Consider the following 14,201-nt stretch of genomic DNA (forward strand, 5'->3'; position numbering starts at 1 on the left):
CTCAGTACGAGAAAAGACAACTATTTATTTAGCACAGCGAGTTCAGTCATTTAAGCCGTCTGCTTTGACAAATTTGGTTTCAATCTCACTTCAATTCTGAGAGAGGTGAATTTGCTCTTCTCAGCCTAGTTCTCGCTGGATTATTTTTTTTTTTTTTTCTTCCTCAAAATGAAACCACTGCACAGCCTGGCACATTAAGGCAGAACAGGAAGTGTTTGCTAAGAGGATGTCATTTGCAAGTCAGGACTGGAGTGCGTTGCCCCGGCTTAGGAGCTTGTATGACATCTACGCTTGATCTACCCGACTCAAATCAACACTAGACCCACACTTCGAAAAGCACTACAACACAGTCCAGTATAGTTAGTTCAGTATAGTCTAGAAGTGCCTTATTTTAAAGCGAGTAGCCCACACTACTATCCAGGGAAGGGAACAGTAATTTTGAGCTTCTAGCACAAATGGGCACATCGTACATTCAGCAGTTCACTAGCCATACATTCTTTGCACTAAGAAGAAACCAGGACAAAAAAAGGAGTTCAGGTGCTGCATGGCATGATGCAAATGGCACAAAAAAGACATCACGGACACTTTGTGTGAATGCAGGGGAACAAATGAAGGGTCATCCCCAGGTTGGGTTGGTTCTCCCCACCCCCAGCTGCAGTCATATAAACATACATGTATGTATACATACATATGCAGAATATTCTTCAAGGCAGGGCGGTGTATATACACATACACACAAACACAGGTGTTTTCCAAACCGAACTGCCAAAGAGGTGGGTTCCAGGTAGTGAATCTGGACAGCAGACAGCAACGCTAGGTGATGACAGTAAGTGGAAAACCCTTTAGGAATGGGACACACGATGTTCACTGCCTGGGGAGGGTTCACGTGCGGTTACATACCCAGCTGGTGAGCTGCGGTCCCATCACCAGCTCTGTGGTGTATTTCTGGATGAAATTGGCCTTGCATCTGAGTGCTCTAAGGGCAGGGGGGGTTGGAGGTGGACAGAAATAGTTAAGGCTCATGTTGGCTGAGAACTGTTTTTTCCCGCTTCTAGAAGTTGTCAAAGGTTAAGTCAGGGAAATAAAAACACTTTAGAATGCAAAATAGGAGACTCAAATGAAGCAAGTGTTCCTCTTTCCTCCCCTTGTATCTATCTATGCTGGCCAGGACAGAATAGATAGATGCCCTCTCTGCAATGTCGTCACCCACTGCTAAAACAAATAATCTGTGCCCAGGTCGGAGAGGGAGAGAGCAGACAGGACAGGTAGAGGTGTCTCTTGTTGACAGAGCTCCCACTTGAAAATGGAAGTTACTGTCTGAAAGTCACCAACTTGCTTTGGCAAAACATGAATCAGAGCAGGAGCGACTGGTTTCCCTTCCTCATGAGTGACCTAAGCAAAATTTCCCTACAGCCAAGAGCTTTGTGCTTCAGAGATCTGAGGGAAGAGGAGCCCAGGAATAGCCATCCCCACATCCATGCCCTGTAATTTGGATGCATTACTCGGTACCCAGTGGGCACAGGCCCCTCAGTCACGGAGATCAGGTTCCTGGCAGGACCATACTGCGGTTTGCTTCTGACTTGTGCACTCACATTTCTCTTGTGGGTAACCAGAATGCACAGTTCAGGGTGCAAGCAGGAGCAGGGGGAGCTGGTATGCAATGGGGTCCCTCCCCAGTCTGGCAAAAGGACATGCCTCGGGCACTGCCAGGGTCCAGGGGCTCTGCAGCACTCCCAGACCCCATGTGTGGATGCAGCAGCCTCACTGTGTCCTCTTGCAAAGCCCTGCCACAGTCACTGCCAGGGAGCTGTGCTAGCACTGCTGCTGAGCTATGTTCTCTCACATCTCTGCTTTCCAAATACCTTTCCTATTCCTTCACTATTGTTTGCCCTCCACTCTCGCCCCTAAAAATAACCTTTGACCATCTGCAAAACTGGGTGAGGGGAAATCAGTTCTCTAGAGAAAGTGGCATTATAGCAATACCCCGCCACAGACCCTTCTGCTTCAAATCGGGTAAATTCTCCAGGCTGTGACACACTGCTGCAAGGAGTCACATCCACAATACATGCAGAGTGCTTTAAGCTGCAGGATTTCACCTGGGGCTGTAGCACTCATTCCAAAAAAACCAACATGCCCAGCCCTGGCTCTTTACTGGTAGAGGTAGGCATTAGACTCCAGCTTTTTGCAGCATGCTGTTGTTCAGAAGACAGCATCTGACACTCCCAGAGGCTGGGCACCTTTGGGAATACTCCATGAGCAAATGACAAAAAGGGGAAAAGAGGATGACAAAGTCCACCATAGGCATGGCCAGGCCGCATCAAAAAAAACTGTTGTTTGGGGAAGCCATGTGCATTCAGCAGGCCAAATTCTGAGGTAAGACAGACAGACATGAGCCAAGAGAATTGCCAGATAGGGTTGTACACATCTACCATCTTATCCAGTAATCCTGCCAGAAGCAGACACTGCAGAGGCAGACCCTGAGGAACTTACACCTTTCTCTAGCCCTGTACCCACTGAATGTATATATCCAGGCTCACTTAAAGGTGTATGGCTTAGGCTCTCTAACTGAACTGTCACCACCTCTTGCTTATCACTATAAAACCCTGCCCACAGGCTGCAACTGCCACCGAGCTCAAGGCTCTGTGGTTCTGACCTCATCTAATCTCTGACCTAATTTAAAAATGAGATGTAAGGTGTTTCTTGTAAGACTTTTTTTTGCAGTAGCACAGCAGTCAAGAGTCATCTAATGGAAGCTTTCAGAATAAGTTCTGCCCACCAGAAGGGCATCAGCTGATGCACTAAACAGCCTCTCTCATCACCTGCCTTCCTTCTCCCCCTTGCAAGGTCTGGCTTTAGAGCCAAGGTACTCACCCATGAAACCAGGCTGCTCCAGAGGGCTGGGAATTTGTTTCCATTTCCCAATCGTGGAGGAATCACAAATCCCTGCTACTGCCACAGGAAGGAGGTAAGCAGTTCCTCCACGACAGGTGGGCTTCCAGTGCCCTTGAACAGGGTTTCCCTGGTATAAAGCAGGTCAGTGTTATTCTCATGGGGTCCATGTGCTCTCTGTCCCTAAAACCAGCTCATGTCTCCCATTTTTCTACCTTCTCATGTACCAAGAGAGCATAGTCTTCAGTGGGGAAAAAAAAAAATAATCACGTGAAAGGCCTGATCCAAAGCCCAGAGAAATGAACAGTGAGAGTCCAGCTGACCTCAAGGGAGTTTGGGCTGAGGCCATAGCATCCTGCAAAGCCCAGCCTAACTTTAGGAAATACTAGATCCAAAACAAAGTCTCTCTATCCCCACATGCTGCCCATATGACCTCGGCAAGCCACGAGAGCCCGCAGGTTGCCTGCCAACGTGCAAGAAACCAAGCAGGTGGCAGCTGCTGCCTGCCCAAGGTCAGCACAGGACTTCGCGAGGTATCTCCGTGCACTGCTGCCTGTGCTGTCGGTCAGAGCACAGCCCTGCTGCTCGCTCCCCTGGCAGCTCAGCCCAAGAAATGACTTGATGCCATGTCCCAAGTTGCTGCTCAGCTCCACCATGCTGCAGCCTCCGCCTCCAGCTGCAGCCAGCCTGTTTTCTCTGGGGCACTTTCGAGTTGGGTTTTTAAAAGGTGGGTTGATGAGCAGCAGGTACACAAGACACCTATTAGGGATCACGCTTTGCTGTTTGATCAGGCAGCTGCCTTCTGCCTGCAATTGCCCATTGCTTCCCCGGCATGGAACACCAGCCCAACACAGTGACAGGCAAACTGGGCCTTAGCACTAGGCTCTGCCTCCCCTTCTTTACCACAACCCAACTTAAAAACAAACCAAACGAACCAAAACACAAAGCAGGGACTCTGGATGGGACGTAGAACACTTCAGACTTGAAAACAGGGGACTGCAAGAGAGGTGCGGGTGTCTCCCAGGGAGGACAGCAGGGGAGGGGAGGGGACACCGTCATTTACACTGATCAGGAGAAGCTGTAATCTATACACAGTGGTATAAGCCAAGATATATTACATGAAAGAACACACTGAGTGCATGGAGTTACCCACACCGGGTCAAACTGGCACAGTTGTCTTGAACAAGACTCTTGGAGTTGCAGTTGGTGTTTGTTGACCTATCTAGCTCACTCTAGATATATATATAGAGAGATATGTATAGAATTTTTCTGCATGCATTTGTCTCAAAAGGAGCTGTACAGCTGGGTTGGGTTTCTCATCCCCACCCTGTCTCGGTCTTCATTTTTTCCGGGCTAGGAACGCCACTCCCACAATCACAGCGAGTGCAGCCACCGCCACTCCTCCGATGATGATCAAGGGCTTCATGTTGTCGAAGATGCTGCCTGGTGACTCCTCAGAGCTGCTTCCCTTGTGGTCAGAGTCAGGGGACTGGCTGGTAGCCTCTTGTGTCTCCGTGGTGGCAGGGCTGGGTTTCAGGCTGCTGTGGTTGTTCACAACGGCGGCATCACCACCCGCTTTCTTGGTGGCAGAGGTGGCAGTGGCAGGAGCAGGCTGCTCTTTGGGGATCTCCTTCTTGTCTGCATTCGTGGCAGGCCCAGGGTTGGGCTTTTCTGGCTTTCCAGAGCTGGGGGCCTTGGCGTCGGGTTTGTTTCCACTTCGGACATTGCCTTTGGAATCCATCCCTCTGAGTGCTGTGGGTAGTGACCGGATGCCACGTGCACGGGGCTATCCCAGCTCTTCTCTGGTGCCTGGCTGCTGGAGAAAGCAGAGGAGCCACCTGAGCTCAACCCCTCAGAACAGATGTCCTGGGATGATTGTCACACTGGCAGTGTCCTATCTGGACATGATACAGCACCTGGAAGAGGAAGCAGAGCAATGAGAGGTGAGCAAAAGGACAGAGCAAGCCAATGCCGCTCTACCTGGAGGCAACACAGAAGACAAAACTGGGAAAAAAAAATGTTGTCTTTTTCTTTAGTAACTGTGAGCTGCATTCAAAGCATCTCCTACAGTGCCTGCACCTGCAAGAACATCAAACAAGTTGGACTGACTATTGTCTACGGCTGCCACAACTAGGCTCCGTGTGCAATCAAATCCATCCTGGCCATGTATGCAATGTCATTTGTCAGTGATGGGAGATACTCATGTCCAAACAAATAAATCTTACTTATCAGTTGCTCACCACAGCTCCCTTCCTCCTGGGTAAGGAGAGAACATTTTGTTCTATGAGAAAGCAGATCAAGAGCTCCTCCCTGCTCTCTCACCCTCTACCCTTCCTTTTGCAGCATTATCCCAAGTTAAGCTTAGGCAGTGGTTAATACGTGATCTCGTGTGATAGTCTGCATCCAGATGGGTACTGCACAAAAAAACCCCAGGATTAGTTCCTCAGTTATCACAGGTATCAGAGCTATAAGGATTATTGCTGTCAGTGTTTCTGGTGCAGCTACAGCAAAATAAGGCAAGCGCCAGATCCTCAGCTGGTGCAAACCAGTGTTATTGACTGCAGCGCAACCGCATGAATTTACTGTAAAGCTGGATCTCACAGTGATGGAGGGATCTCACTGCCATCTCCTCCTTGCAGTGGTTAGCTGGGCTTGCCTACAGAGCTGAGCAGGATGCTAGGTGTACTGCAGGCGATGGGCTGGAGCCATTTTCCCCAGGGAACTGAGAAAAGCAGTGGCTCCACCCAGAGAATCCAGCAAACAAAGTGGTCTTCAAAGGGTTAAAAAGCACACCGAAACCATCACCCCAGCAAGCCTCCCTAGGCAATCTAAGCAGGGTGAGCCAGAAGGAGCTCCCATGGCTATACCCCTGCCGGGCAGCTTGCCATCAAGCAGCACCACGTCAACTTTGAGCTTGGGAAATTATGAGTAAACAGGAGGCAACAGTCAGAGCCGAGTTGCCTGCTTCATTACCCCCCTGCTGACCTTCAGGGCTGCCAGCAGCCTGCCAAGAGCTTTCTGCCCGCTAAGTGAAATACGAGCATATTAGCTGTCTGGATTTAGAAATAAAGAGGCTCCTCAAAAACCTCTACAGATAGATGCTTCTTTCAAAGCAGCTCAGAGTGCAGATCGCTCCTTTAATGACAGGCAGGAAGAAGGTCCCAGGGTTGCAGCAATGGTCTATGCTGCTGACCATTCTGGGAAACAAGCTAACAAATGTGGTGGTATAATCTTCATCTAGGCAAAAACACTGGCCTGGAGGAAACCTACTCATAGAAAATGCCAGGTTTGGGATCAGAGCAAAGCTGGGCAACATCTTATGGCTTGGTATGAGTTAGAAGCTCCCCCCAACCCTTTCCTGCCCTCCCTTGTATGCTCTTGTTTGATGGCCACCATCGTCTTCAAGGACAGTCAACGGGAGTTGGCAGAGGGAACCGCAGCACTGAAGTAGTGTCTGTCCTTAGCTCTCATGCTGCACCAGGCATGGTGACCACGACACCAGTATGCCATATACTGAAAAGGCTGTCTGAAAGGTGGGCAGTTCCTCATTTGACATCTGGTACAATGGTGACACAAAGAAATAGTACGTGGAGCCCAAGACTGGAGAAGGCTTGGAGGTTAAAGCAGGGAGAGTCAGATTCATCACGCCATAAATATTAAATTACCTGCTTAGTTGCTTTGATATCAATTAGCTGGGCTACTCACACACTCTCTAGTATTTGTGTGGTTATACTACATGAACCAAGTGTTACACTTCTGCTGCTTTCCCTAGGAAAGCTATGTGCAGCCCACAGAAGTGGCGGGGTAAATCACCAAAAGGGCAAACTGGCCTCTTTGAGAAATGAGGGCTCTGCACAGCCCAAGCACCTCACAGTTTATCTGCACTCCTCCTTGATCATATCTGGTTTCCAGATTCCTGGAAGCAGGAAAGCTGGTTTTGCTCAGAGCTTATGCTGCACCATGGAGCTTTGTCCCGCAGCTGTGCCCTGCACTGCTGCAAACAGCTCATGAAAGAATCTTTTGATTTCTAAATGAGTTTCCACTAAAAGCAGTGCAAGCCTCTCGTGAAGGTTAGAAAAGGTTTTAAAAGATTTAGAAACCAAACTAAGCCCAAAATAAAGACCAGCATTTCTTCAGCATACACATGAAAGGACTTTCGGTCAGTGGTTTGCCATCACTGGAACTAGCCACAGAACTGCCCAGCATCTCTCCAGACCCTTTGGCTTGCTTGAGCTGCTGCGGTCAAACACCACACCAGAGAAGCTCAGCACCTTTTCTGCCCCCAATGGCTGCAGCATGGCCACCAGAGCCACTGCCCAGGTCAGCATCATGCTGGCCTGCAGCCATTCGTGCCAACCTCCTCTCCTCCAGACCCAGGGTGCTCTGGGCAGCACATCCTCTTCCATCATAGCACCTAACCCTCTCCTGCATGTTATTAGCTACCTCCCAGGCAGACTCCCTACCTTGGGTATCATCCCTTCTTTCCTTTCACTCTCCTTCCCTTTCAGTCCTGTGCTTTAAAGGGCATGACCATGTGCTCATCTTTAAGCACCTTTATGTCCCACAGGCTGAAAATAAAAGTGCTTTCCTCATTTTCAAAAACAGCCTGCACATACAGGTATGAGGGTATTTTCCCCAGCCCTTTGTCTCCTCCTCTTCCCTCATTCCATCACAAAGTTTTTTCTCTAATGGCATGTTTCTCTACCTTTGCTTTCTTCTTTATAGCTCCTCACATCTATTTATTCCTCCCTTCTCTCTCCTCTTCAATTGCTGTCTCTGCCTGTCTACCCATTCCTCCCCCCCTGCCTCCTACACAGACAGCAGCACTTGGGAATAAGGTTTTGTGGGAAAGAGATTTAATTCCCTCCCTTCCCTGCTCCCCCCAGCTGTTTCTTTGTTTAACAACCTCTGCCTTTTCAGGGAGGTTTTCACTTGCCAGCCACTAACCAGCTCTTTCCCAGGCTGGGAAGAGGGAGCAGAGATCAAGAAACCAGTGATCATGGAGAAAAAGGAAAAAAGGAAAAGACAAGACTTCCAAATTCCTGCTGCTGCAAGCAGCAGCACACAAACATCACAGCTCTCCTGGGATGCTTCTGGTTGTTGTAGCTCTCAAGGTCAGTGCAGTCAGACTCACCCAGTGCAACAAGCTGGCCTCAGCCAAAGCAACAGGGCCGACGTGAGGAGCAGCTTTCCCCAGCTCCCCAAAGGGCACCTTTTCTGCCTCACCACCCCTCCACCCCACCCCCAGCAAATACATCTATTCATCTGTCTCCTGTGTGCAGAGATGAAACCTGCATCCATCCTGCACCGAACTGAGCAGATGACTCAGTGCTTGCTTTACCATATCACCATTAGCAGGTCCTCTTCCCTCTGCACAGACCACCCCCAGCCCCATAACCTTCCCCTCGCTGTTTCAAGCTGGAAGGGACAGCCAGCACCTCTGTGAGACTTGAGCAGCTGCTAGAGGGTTGGCGTCTGGGGTGCGGTGGGAAGCTGCCCAGCACCGATGTGCCTGGGGTCACAGCAGTGCTGAGCACAGGGCACACACATCAGGGTTTCTCCCTTCTCCGTGAAAAGGAGACAGTCTCCATCGGGTCCTCAACTGTGACACCACCAGCAAGAAAGAATTCAACCAACACAGCAGGGTTATGTATCTGAATTTATACTTCCAAGAAAGGTCCATCCACACACTCCAGGTGTCCTCCAGTTGAAAACATCAGTCTTAGATATAGCTACTGACCATGCCCAACCTGTAACAATGCTGTGCAGAAAGAGCCAAAGATGGCAGAAAAGACCTATATCCTCAAATCTTCTTCCTTACCCCCTAATCTCCCCTTCACTCCTTTGTCATTCCTACCTGTCTGGAAAAAAGGCATGAAGATTTGCCTTTTTGGGGCAAAAAGGAGAGTTCTAAATACCAAAGCCCCATTCTCTTAAGTATCATGGCCTGTGTTGGTATTTGAGCAAAGCATTAAATGGGTCCCTATTACCAGGCAAGCATCACTGCTCCTTCCTGCCTTATCTCTGCTGTCAGCCCCAAACGCCTTAGCCTGAAGCAGCTGAACCATGGCAAGGACCATCCCGTAACTCTGCATCACTTGAGCCAGGCATGGCAGCAGTCTGCTTAACGCTCATGGGTTGGGGACAGAGGTTGTCCGCAAGGAGACAAGGCAAGCAACCAAACCCACTCTGAATTCCCTTTGAAATGACACAGCTGGAAGTCAGCAAGAGCCGAAAGCACTCAGCAGTGCTGGAAGAGGTGGCTTTTGCCTCTCGGGATCAGGCCCCTCCTTCCTGAAGCTACAGGAAGACTTTGAACCTGAGAACACACCACCCAACGCAGTCCTCATATTCTTCAGTCAACTGCTCCTACACCCACACAGCGAAAGGTTTTCAGTGTCATGGAGGCAGAATATATGCTGAATACCAATTAATTTCAGGTGCCTTCAGCAGGCTCTGTAAGTCTCAGCTGGCATGTCTGCATTCGGTCATTTAAGACCAAGCTGGCTTTCCGAGGGACAGAAAACGGCCCTCTTCACAGGCAGCTTCCCTTGGCGAGTGCAATTTGCACCTGCCAAAGCTGGCTCACAGGACCGAATCACCATCACAGGCTCAGGCGCCGGCACCAGCTGGTAGGTGGAGAGCAGGTAATTTTGGACCGAGAGCACGGATTTTGTTCCTGTGGCAAACTGCACATGTAAATAATTAAAATTAGAATTTGGCCACTTCAAAGAGGCACCTGAAAATACGTCACTTCCTGAAAAGGGAAAAAAGCAGCCGTGTTCTGACTGCAAAAGGCAAGGCAGCGATGAGCTGAAATGACTGGGACTGTTAGAAACCGGGGGTGTTACTGGGGGGATCAAGTGCTGCCGCAGGCTTCCTCTGTGACCTTTGCGTGTCATGCACTCTCACCTTCAGTGGAAATCAGTGTGATACAGGGGGCTGAACTCACCAATGTGAGACCCTCGGATGGAAGACAGCATGGTCATAGGGAGCATTACCATCACCAAAGAGATCTTGACTGAAATGGTCAGAGGAAAGTCAGCTGGAGCACGTGGCTGAGGAGTTCGTGATGTGCTGAGGAAAGTGCCAAGTAAAAGGCAGCCTGTTCTGACATTCTAAGGCCTCTCCAAAGAGGTCTGGGGTTACTGGCCACAGGGCAGTGCTGGTTCATTGCCACTTGTTATGGCAAAATGAAAAAAACAGGGTGCCGTCAGGCACATCATGCTGGAGAAGGGATTATTTCAGGGAGCCACAGGCTCAGGGTTTGGGGTGTCCCTCCTAAGAGCCTGAAGCTGAAGACTGTTCACCTTCCTTCTCCCAGAGATCAGCAAATGTCTCCGTGCACCATAGTGGCTTGGAAGATTGTTCAGACAAGGAGGGCCTGTGGGCATAGGCTGAAAGGAGCAGACTACAGGAGGGGTGCAAGTCCTGGTTAGCTCAATTGAATACCACGCAAGAAACCATCAAAGCCTATTTAAAAAAAAAAAAACACACAAAAACCAAAAACAACCAAAGCCACCAGGATTTGTCCCTCCACAGCTGCTAGCTGAAGGCAGAGCTGGAATCACACTTCTGACTTATTTTACAGTAGAAAATAGAATCAACTTGCTGACTCACACCAGGCTAGCCCTACTTTCGGCCCCCCCTCCCCCCCATGAGCTTCACCTTAAACTCACTGGCTGAAATGTAGCACCTCTGCCCATCACAGGGTTTGTATTAGTCACCGAGGCATCCCACTGCTTCTGGAAACCCAAGGAGAATCATCAGTTAGTCATGTCTTTTCATTTATGTAGCCCTACTTCTTTTAGTATCTTCATTGGAGCTGTTCAGTAGCTTTCGTCCCTGCCTTCCCTTCCTTTGGCCACAAAAACCCCATTTCACCAATTGTTTCTCCAGAGATGCCCTCTTCCATTTTCCCAGTTACTCCTGGAGTACTGCCTCTGCTCCAGGCTGAACTCCAAGTGCCTGGCCAGACTCAGACCCAACAGTTTAGACTGACCAGGCCCCCATCGCTTCTGGAAATGCCTTGCCTGACACATCCTAGCACCCCACTCACCTGTTCCCCGGGGCACTCATCCCCAGCCCACAGCAGATGCAGACTGCTAGCGCGGTGGAGGGGAGGGATGAGCAGTGGCTCATCTGTGGGAGGCTGAGCTTGCGCAGCAGCCGTGCTTTGCAGGAAACGAGGAGGCCTCGCTTTCCATCTTGCTCATTAACTTGTGCACACAACAAACAGACCTTTGCTCTCCATAAAGAAATACCAGCCTGCACAGCCAAAGGTTTCTCTGGCCCAGCAAGGGGAGATTCTTCCCCGGTGCTCTGCCCATCCCACAGGTAACGGCCATCATGGCTGGTCAGGCTTCTCATGCTGCATCAGCAAGCCCGCAGAGGGCTTGTGGGTAGCATCAGTGAAGAGAGATCAAAGATAGGCAAGGCCCAACTTCCCCCCCCCCCCCCCCTCCCCAAAGTACTGATGGCTCCAAGGGGGTCAAAGCTTGAGCCCTTGACCTTCTTGTCTAACCCCCAGGTAATGCAGCTTGGAGGACCAGACACTGTCCTTGGAAAAAGTGTCCTCAGGGGTCTGTGCCCATTTCCTCTGCTGCATGGGGAGTGATGGGTCAGGGCTGGAAGGATTTGTGTTCAGTGCCCTGCCCCATTCCAGCCTCCTCCTGCAGCTGGGCAGCGCTTTTTTCCCCAGTGCTTCAACTCCCCGTTTCCAACGGGGACAAACGGCACTTCTCCCCCGTTCTGAGCTGCCAGGGGAATAAACACACTAAAGGCAATGAGATGCCAGGCAAGGACCTAGGGTAAGTGGCAGCAGAGTAGTGTGACTAAGCCTTCCTCCCCATCTTCAAGAAGTGCTGTGAAGACAGATGAGGTAATGCAGTGCCTCTCAGTATTACCATAAATATTAAAAAAGCTTTACATAAGGAGCTTGTGTTTGTTCAGCTGCCGTGGGCAGCTCCCCAAGGAGGATTTTAGCTCCCTTACGGTCTATTTTGGCTCCCCACTCCTGACGCAATGCACAGCAAATGTGACAAAACACCATGCAAGCACAGCAATAGCGTGAGTCACTCATCATAGACACTTTTAAACAGCCAGAGTGCACCAGGACCAGGCGGCGCAGGGAGATGGCTGCATGTGCCATCCCTCCCCCAAGCCAAGCCTTGGAGACAGCAGCACCAAGTTACAGTAAACGCTGCTGACCCACTTCACTCTGATGAGATATTTATGAATCCTTTTCCCAATCTGTTGTTTGCTACCCCCCACATCCCTCCCCCCAGCCCTGGATTAAACATTTCCCTCTCAAAACAACCCTTTGAGTCTTGATGTGGAGAGCGTCAGATGCTGAAAGTATTTTCACAGGCAGCAGCAGCAGCTTCAGATCGCTGCCACAGCGGGAGATTTGCCAGCAAAGCCTCTACGGCTGCGTCAGTCCTGCGGCTGCACCCAGACCCAGCGTTCTCCTCACCTGTCCTGCTGGTCCTGGCAATGACCAGAACTGCAACCATCACTCACACAGCCCCAGAGCATGGCCAGCCTTGCAAGACCCTACTCCTTGCTCCCTGTGCCACCGAGACACAGCAAATGTCTCTCCCAGCCTGGGTGATGCATCAGCATTCAAAGGTCAGGCTATACCTGGCACCATGGTGAGGTGTGGGAACAGGACAGGGTCCTGCTGCCCAGCAAAACTGGCTTTGCTTCACATCTGCAAAGGGAATGGCTGGGGGGTGCAGAGCCTGGGTACACCAGTGGGCCACCAGCTGCACAGAGAGGAGGCAAAATGCCAGCTTCCAACACAGGTGCCAGTGTCTTCTCCAAAGGCTGCCCTGCCACAGCCCAACCACACTCCCCATGCAGGTGACACAGCATTTTGGAGCCCCACAGCCAGTCTCAATTCATTCCCCACCAGCACAAGCTCAGAAAAAGGCTAAACAGTCCTTTTCTACACCATGACCTCTGCAGATAAGGTCCGAGCTAAGCGTCATGCCTGTGAGCCATGCTTGTCCTGACCCCAAAGATCTCACTGGGATGGGCACCACAGACATTTTATTTTGTGAGGTGGAGGTGACAATGCAGGGACACACATCCCATATCCCTGCTAGAGGTTTTGCTTTTGTCCTTTTGGGTTTTTAAGCCCAAAACACAGCTCTAACTTACACTGTTCAGGCACTCTGCCTGTACACAGCCATGTACATAGAAAAACACATTGACATCTCTGTTCTGTTATCTTCTCTTGCCCTATGTGAAAATAAAGCAATAAGAACCATGAGAAATGGTAAAACTGACTGACTCTGCCCTTAAACCTGCAGCATCAAGGGAAGGACAACTTGCTGCAGCCTCACCCTGCCCTTCAGCAGCCCCACGGTGAGCTCCCTTTGCACATTTCCTGCTGCACCACCCACAAAAGCTCCTTCCAGGGCACCTCACAGACCCAGAACCAGCCATTTCTCTGCAGCCACACAGCTTGAAAAGCACTTGGAGTTCACTTCAGCTTCCTGCCCACAACTCCGTTAACACTATACAGGCTGCTGCCAAAAAACCCCAACCGAGCCCACTCCTTCCCTCCTCCACCAGTGCTTGCCATGGACGGTCCCAAAGGGGCAACTCACCACCCCAGCACCACGCTGGCACAGACACACGACCGGCACAAAGCCCCTTCTCACGCCTCAGCTCAGGGCTGCCCCAACACACAGCAGAAATCAGGAAAGCATTACCAGAACAGCCTTGGGAAATACAAGACTGGCACCACTGGAGAGTGAGAGACACAATCACGTGCTCTGACTGATGCCCCTATGTGTGGGCACCGAGTTACAGCTGGCATGGTCCTGACCCACTGTTCATAGGAGAATTCACACCTGGCAAGGCTCAGCCACCTGACCGGTCACCTGCTCAAGTGCCACCAGCACTGGTGATGCAGCGGGACCAGCTGCACTCTCAGCTGCAGTTCACAGCAAAACCATTTCTAGAACTAGAGATAATCTGAAAATACTTCAGGGAGATTAGGTTGACAATGTCCTTCTGCTTCAAAACCTGGCTTCTCAGGGTCGTAACATGCTGCACAGGCCCCCGAAGGGGGACTATCATAACTAGAACAATTTCAGAGCCCCTCACTTTGCTGTGCTGTCCCAACTTTACTCCTGGCTTTGAGCCCCCCCTCAGACACAAAATCAAACAGTGTTTTCCCACTTTATAGCTCCATTTTTTTGTGGTGGAACAAGATGGTAGCTTTTACCCTTCAAAAAACCCATGAGATGTTAGATCTTAAGCCTCTCCCTGACAGGATGGAGCATCACTTACCCGAAGAC

The 14,201-nt window shown here is 50.4% G+C and overlaps 1 protein-coding gene across 5 annotated transcripts in view; it reads right to left on the reverse strand.

Moving 5' to 3' along the window:
* Positions 1–14,201, reverse strand: part of CEND1 (cell cycle exit and neuronal differentiation 1) — a 17,602-nt gene continuing 3,401 nt past the window's right edge. For 2 of the 5 annotated variants that reach the window (XM_027804149.2, XM_027804150.2), the window contains exon 2: positions 1–4,805. In XM_027804149.2, the coding sequence (XP_027659950.1) occupies positions 4,229–4,630 (402 nt within the window). In that variant the 5' untranslated portion in view covers positions 4,631–4,805 and the 3' untranslated portion in view covers positions 1–4,228. Of the gene's footprint in view, positions 4,806–10,557; positions 10,589–10,948; positions 11,037–14,201 lie in introns of those variants that run through there. The other 3 variants (XM_027804154.2, XM_055721893.1, XM_055721892.1) reach the window with 3 other exon arrangements.

The sequence above is a fragment of the Falco cherrug genome, chromosome 10 (genome assembly GCF_023634085.1).
Source record: "Falco cherrug isolate bFalChe1 chromosome 10, bFalChe1.pri, whole genome shotgun sequence".
Lineage (NCBI taxonomy): Eukaryota > Metazoa > Chordata > Aves > Falconiformes > Falconidae > Falco > Falco cherrug.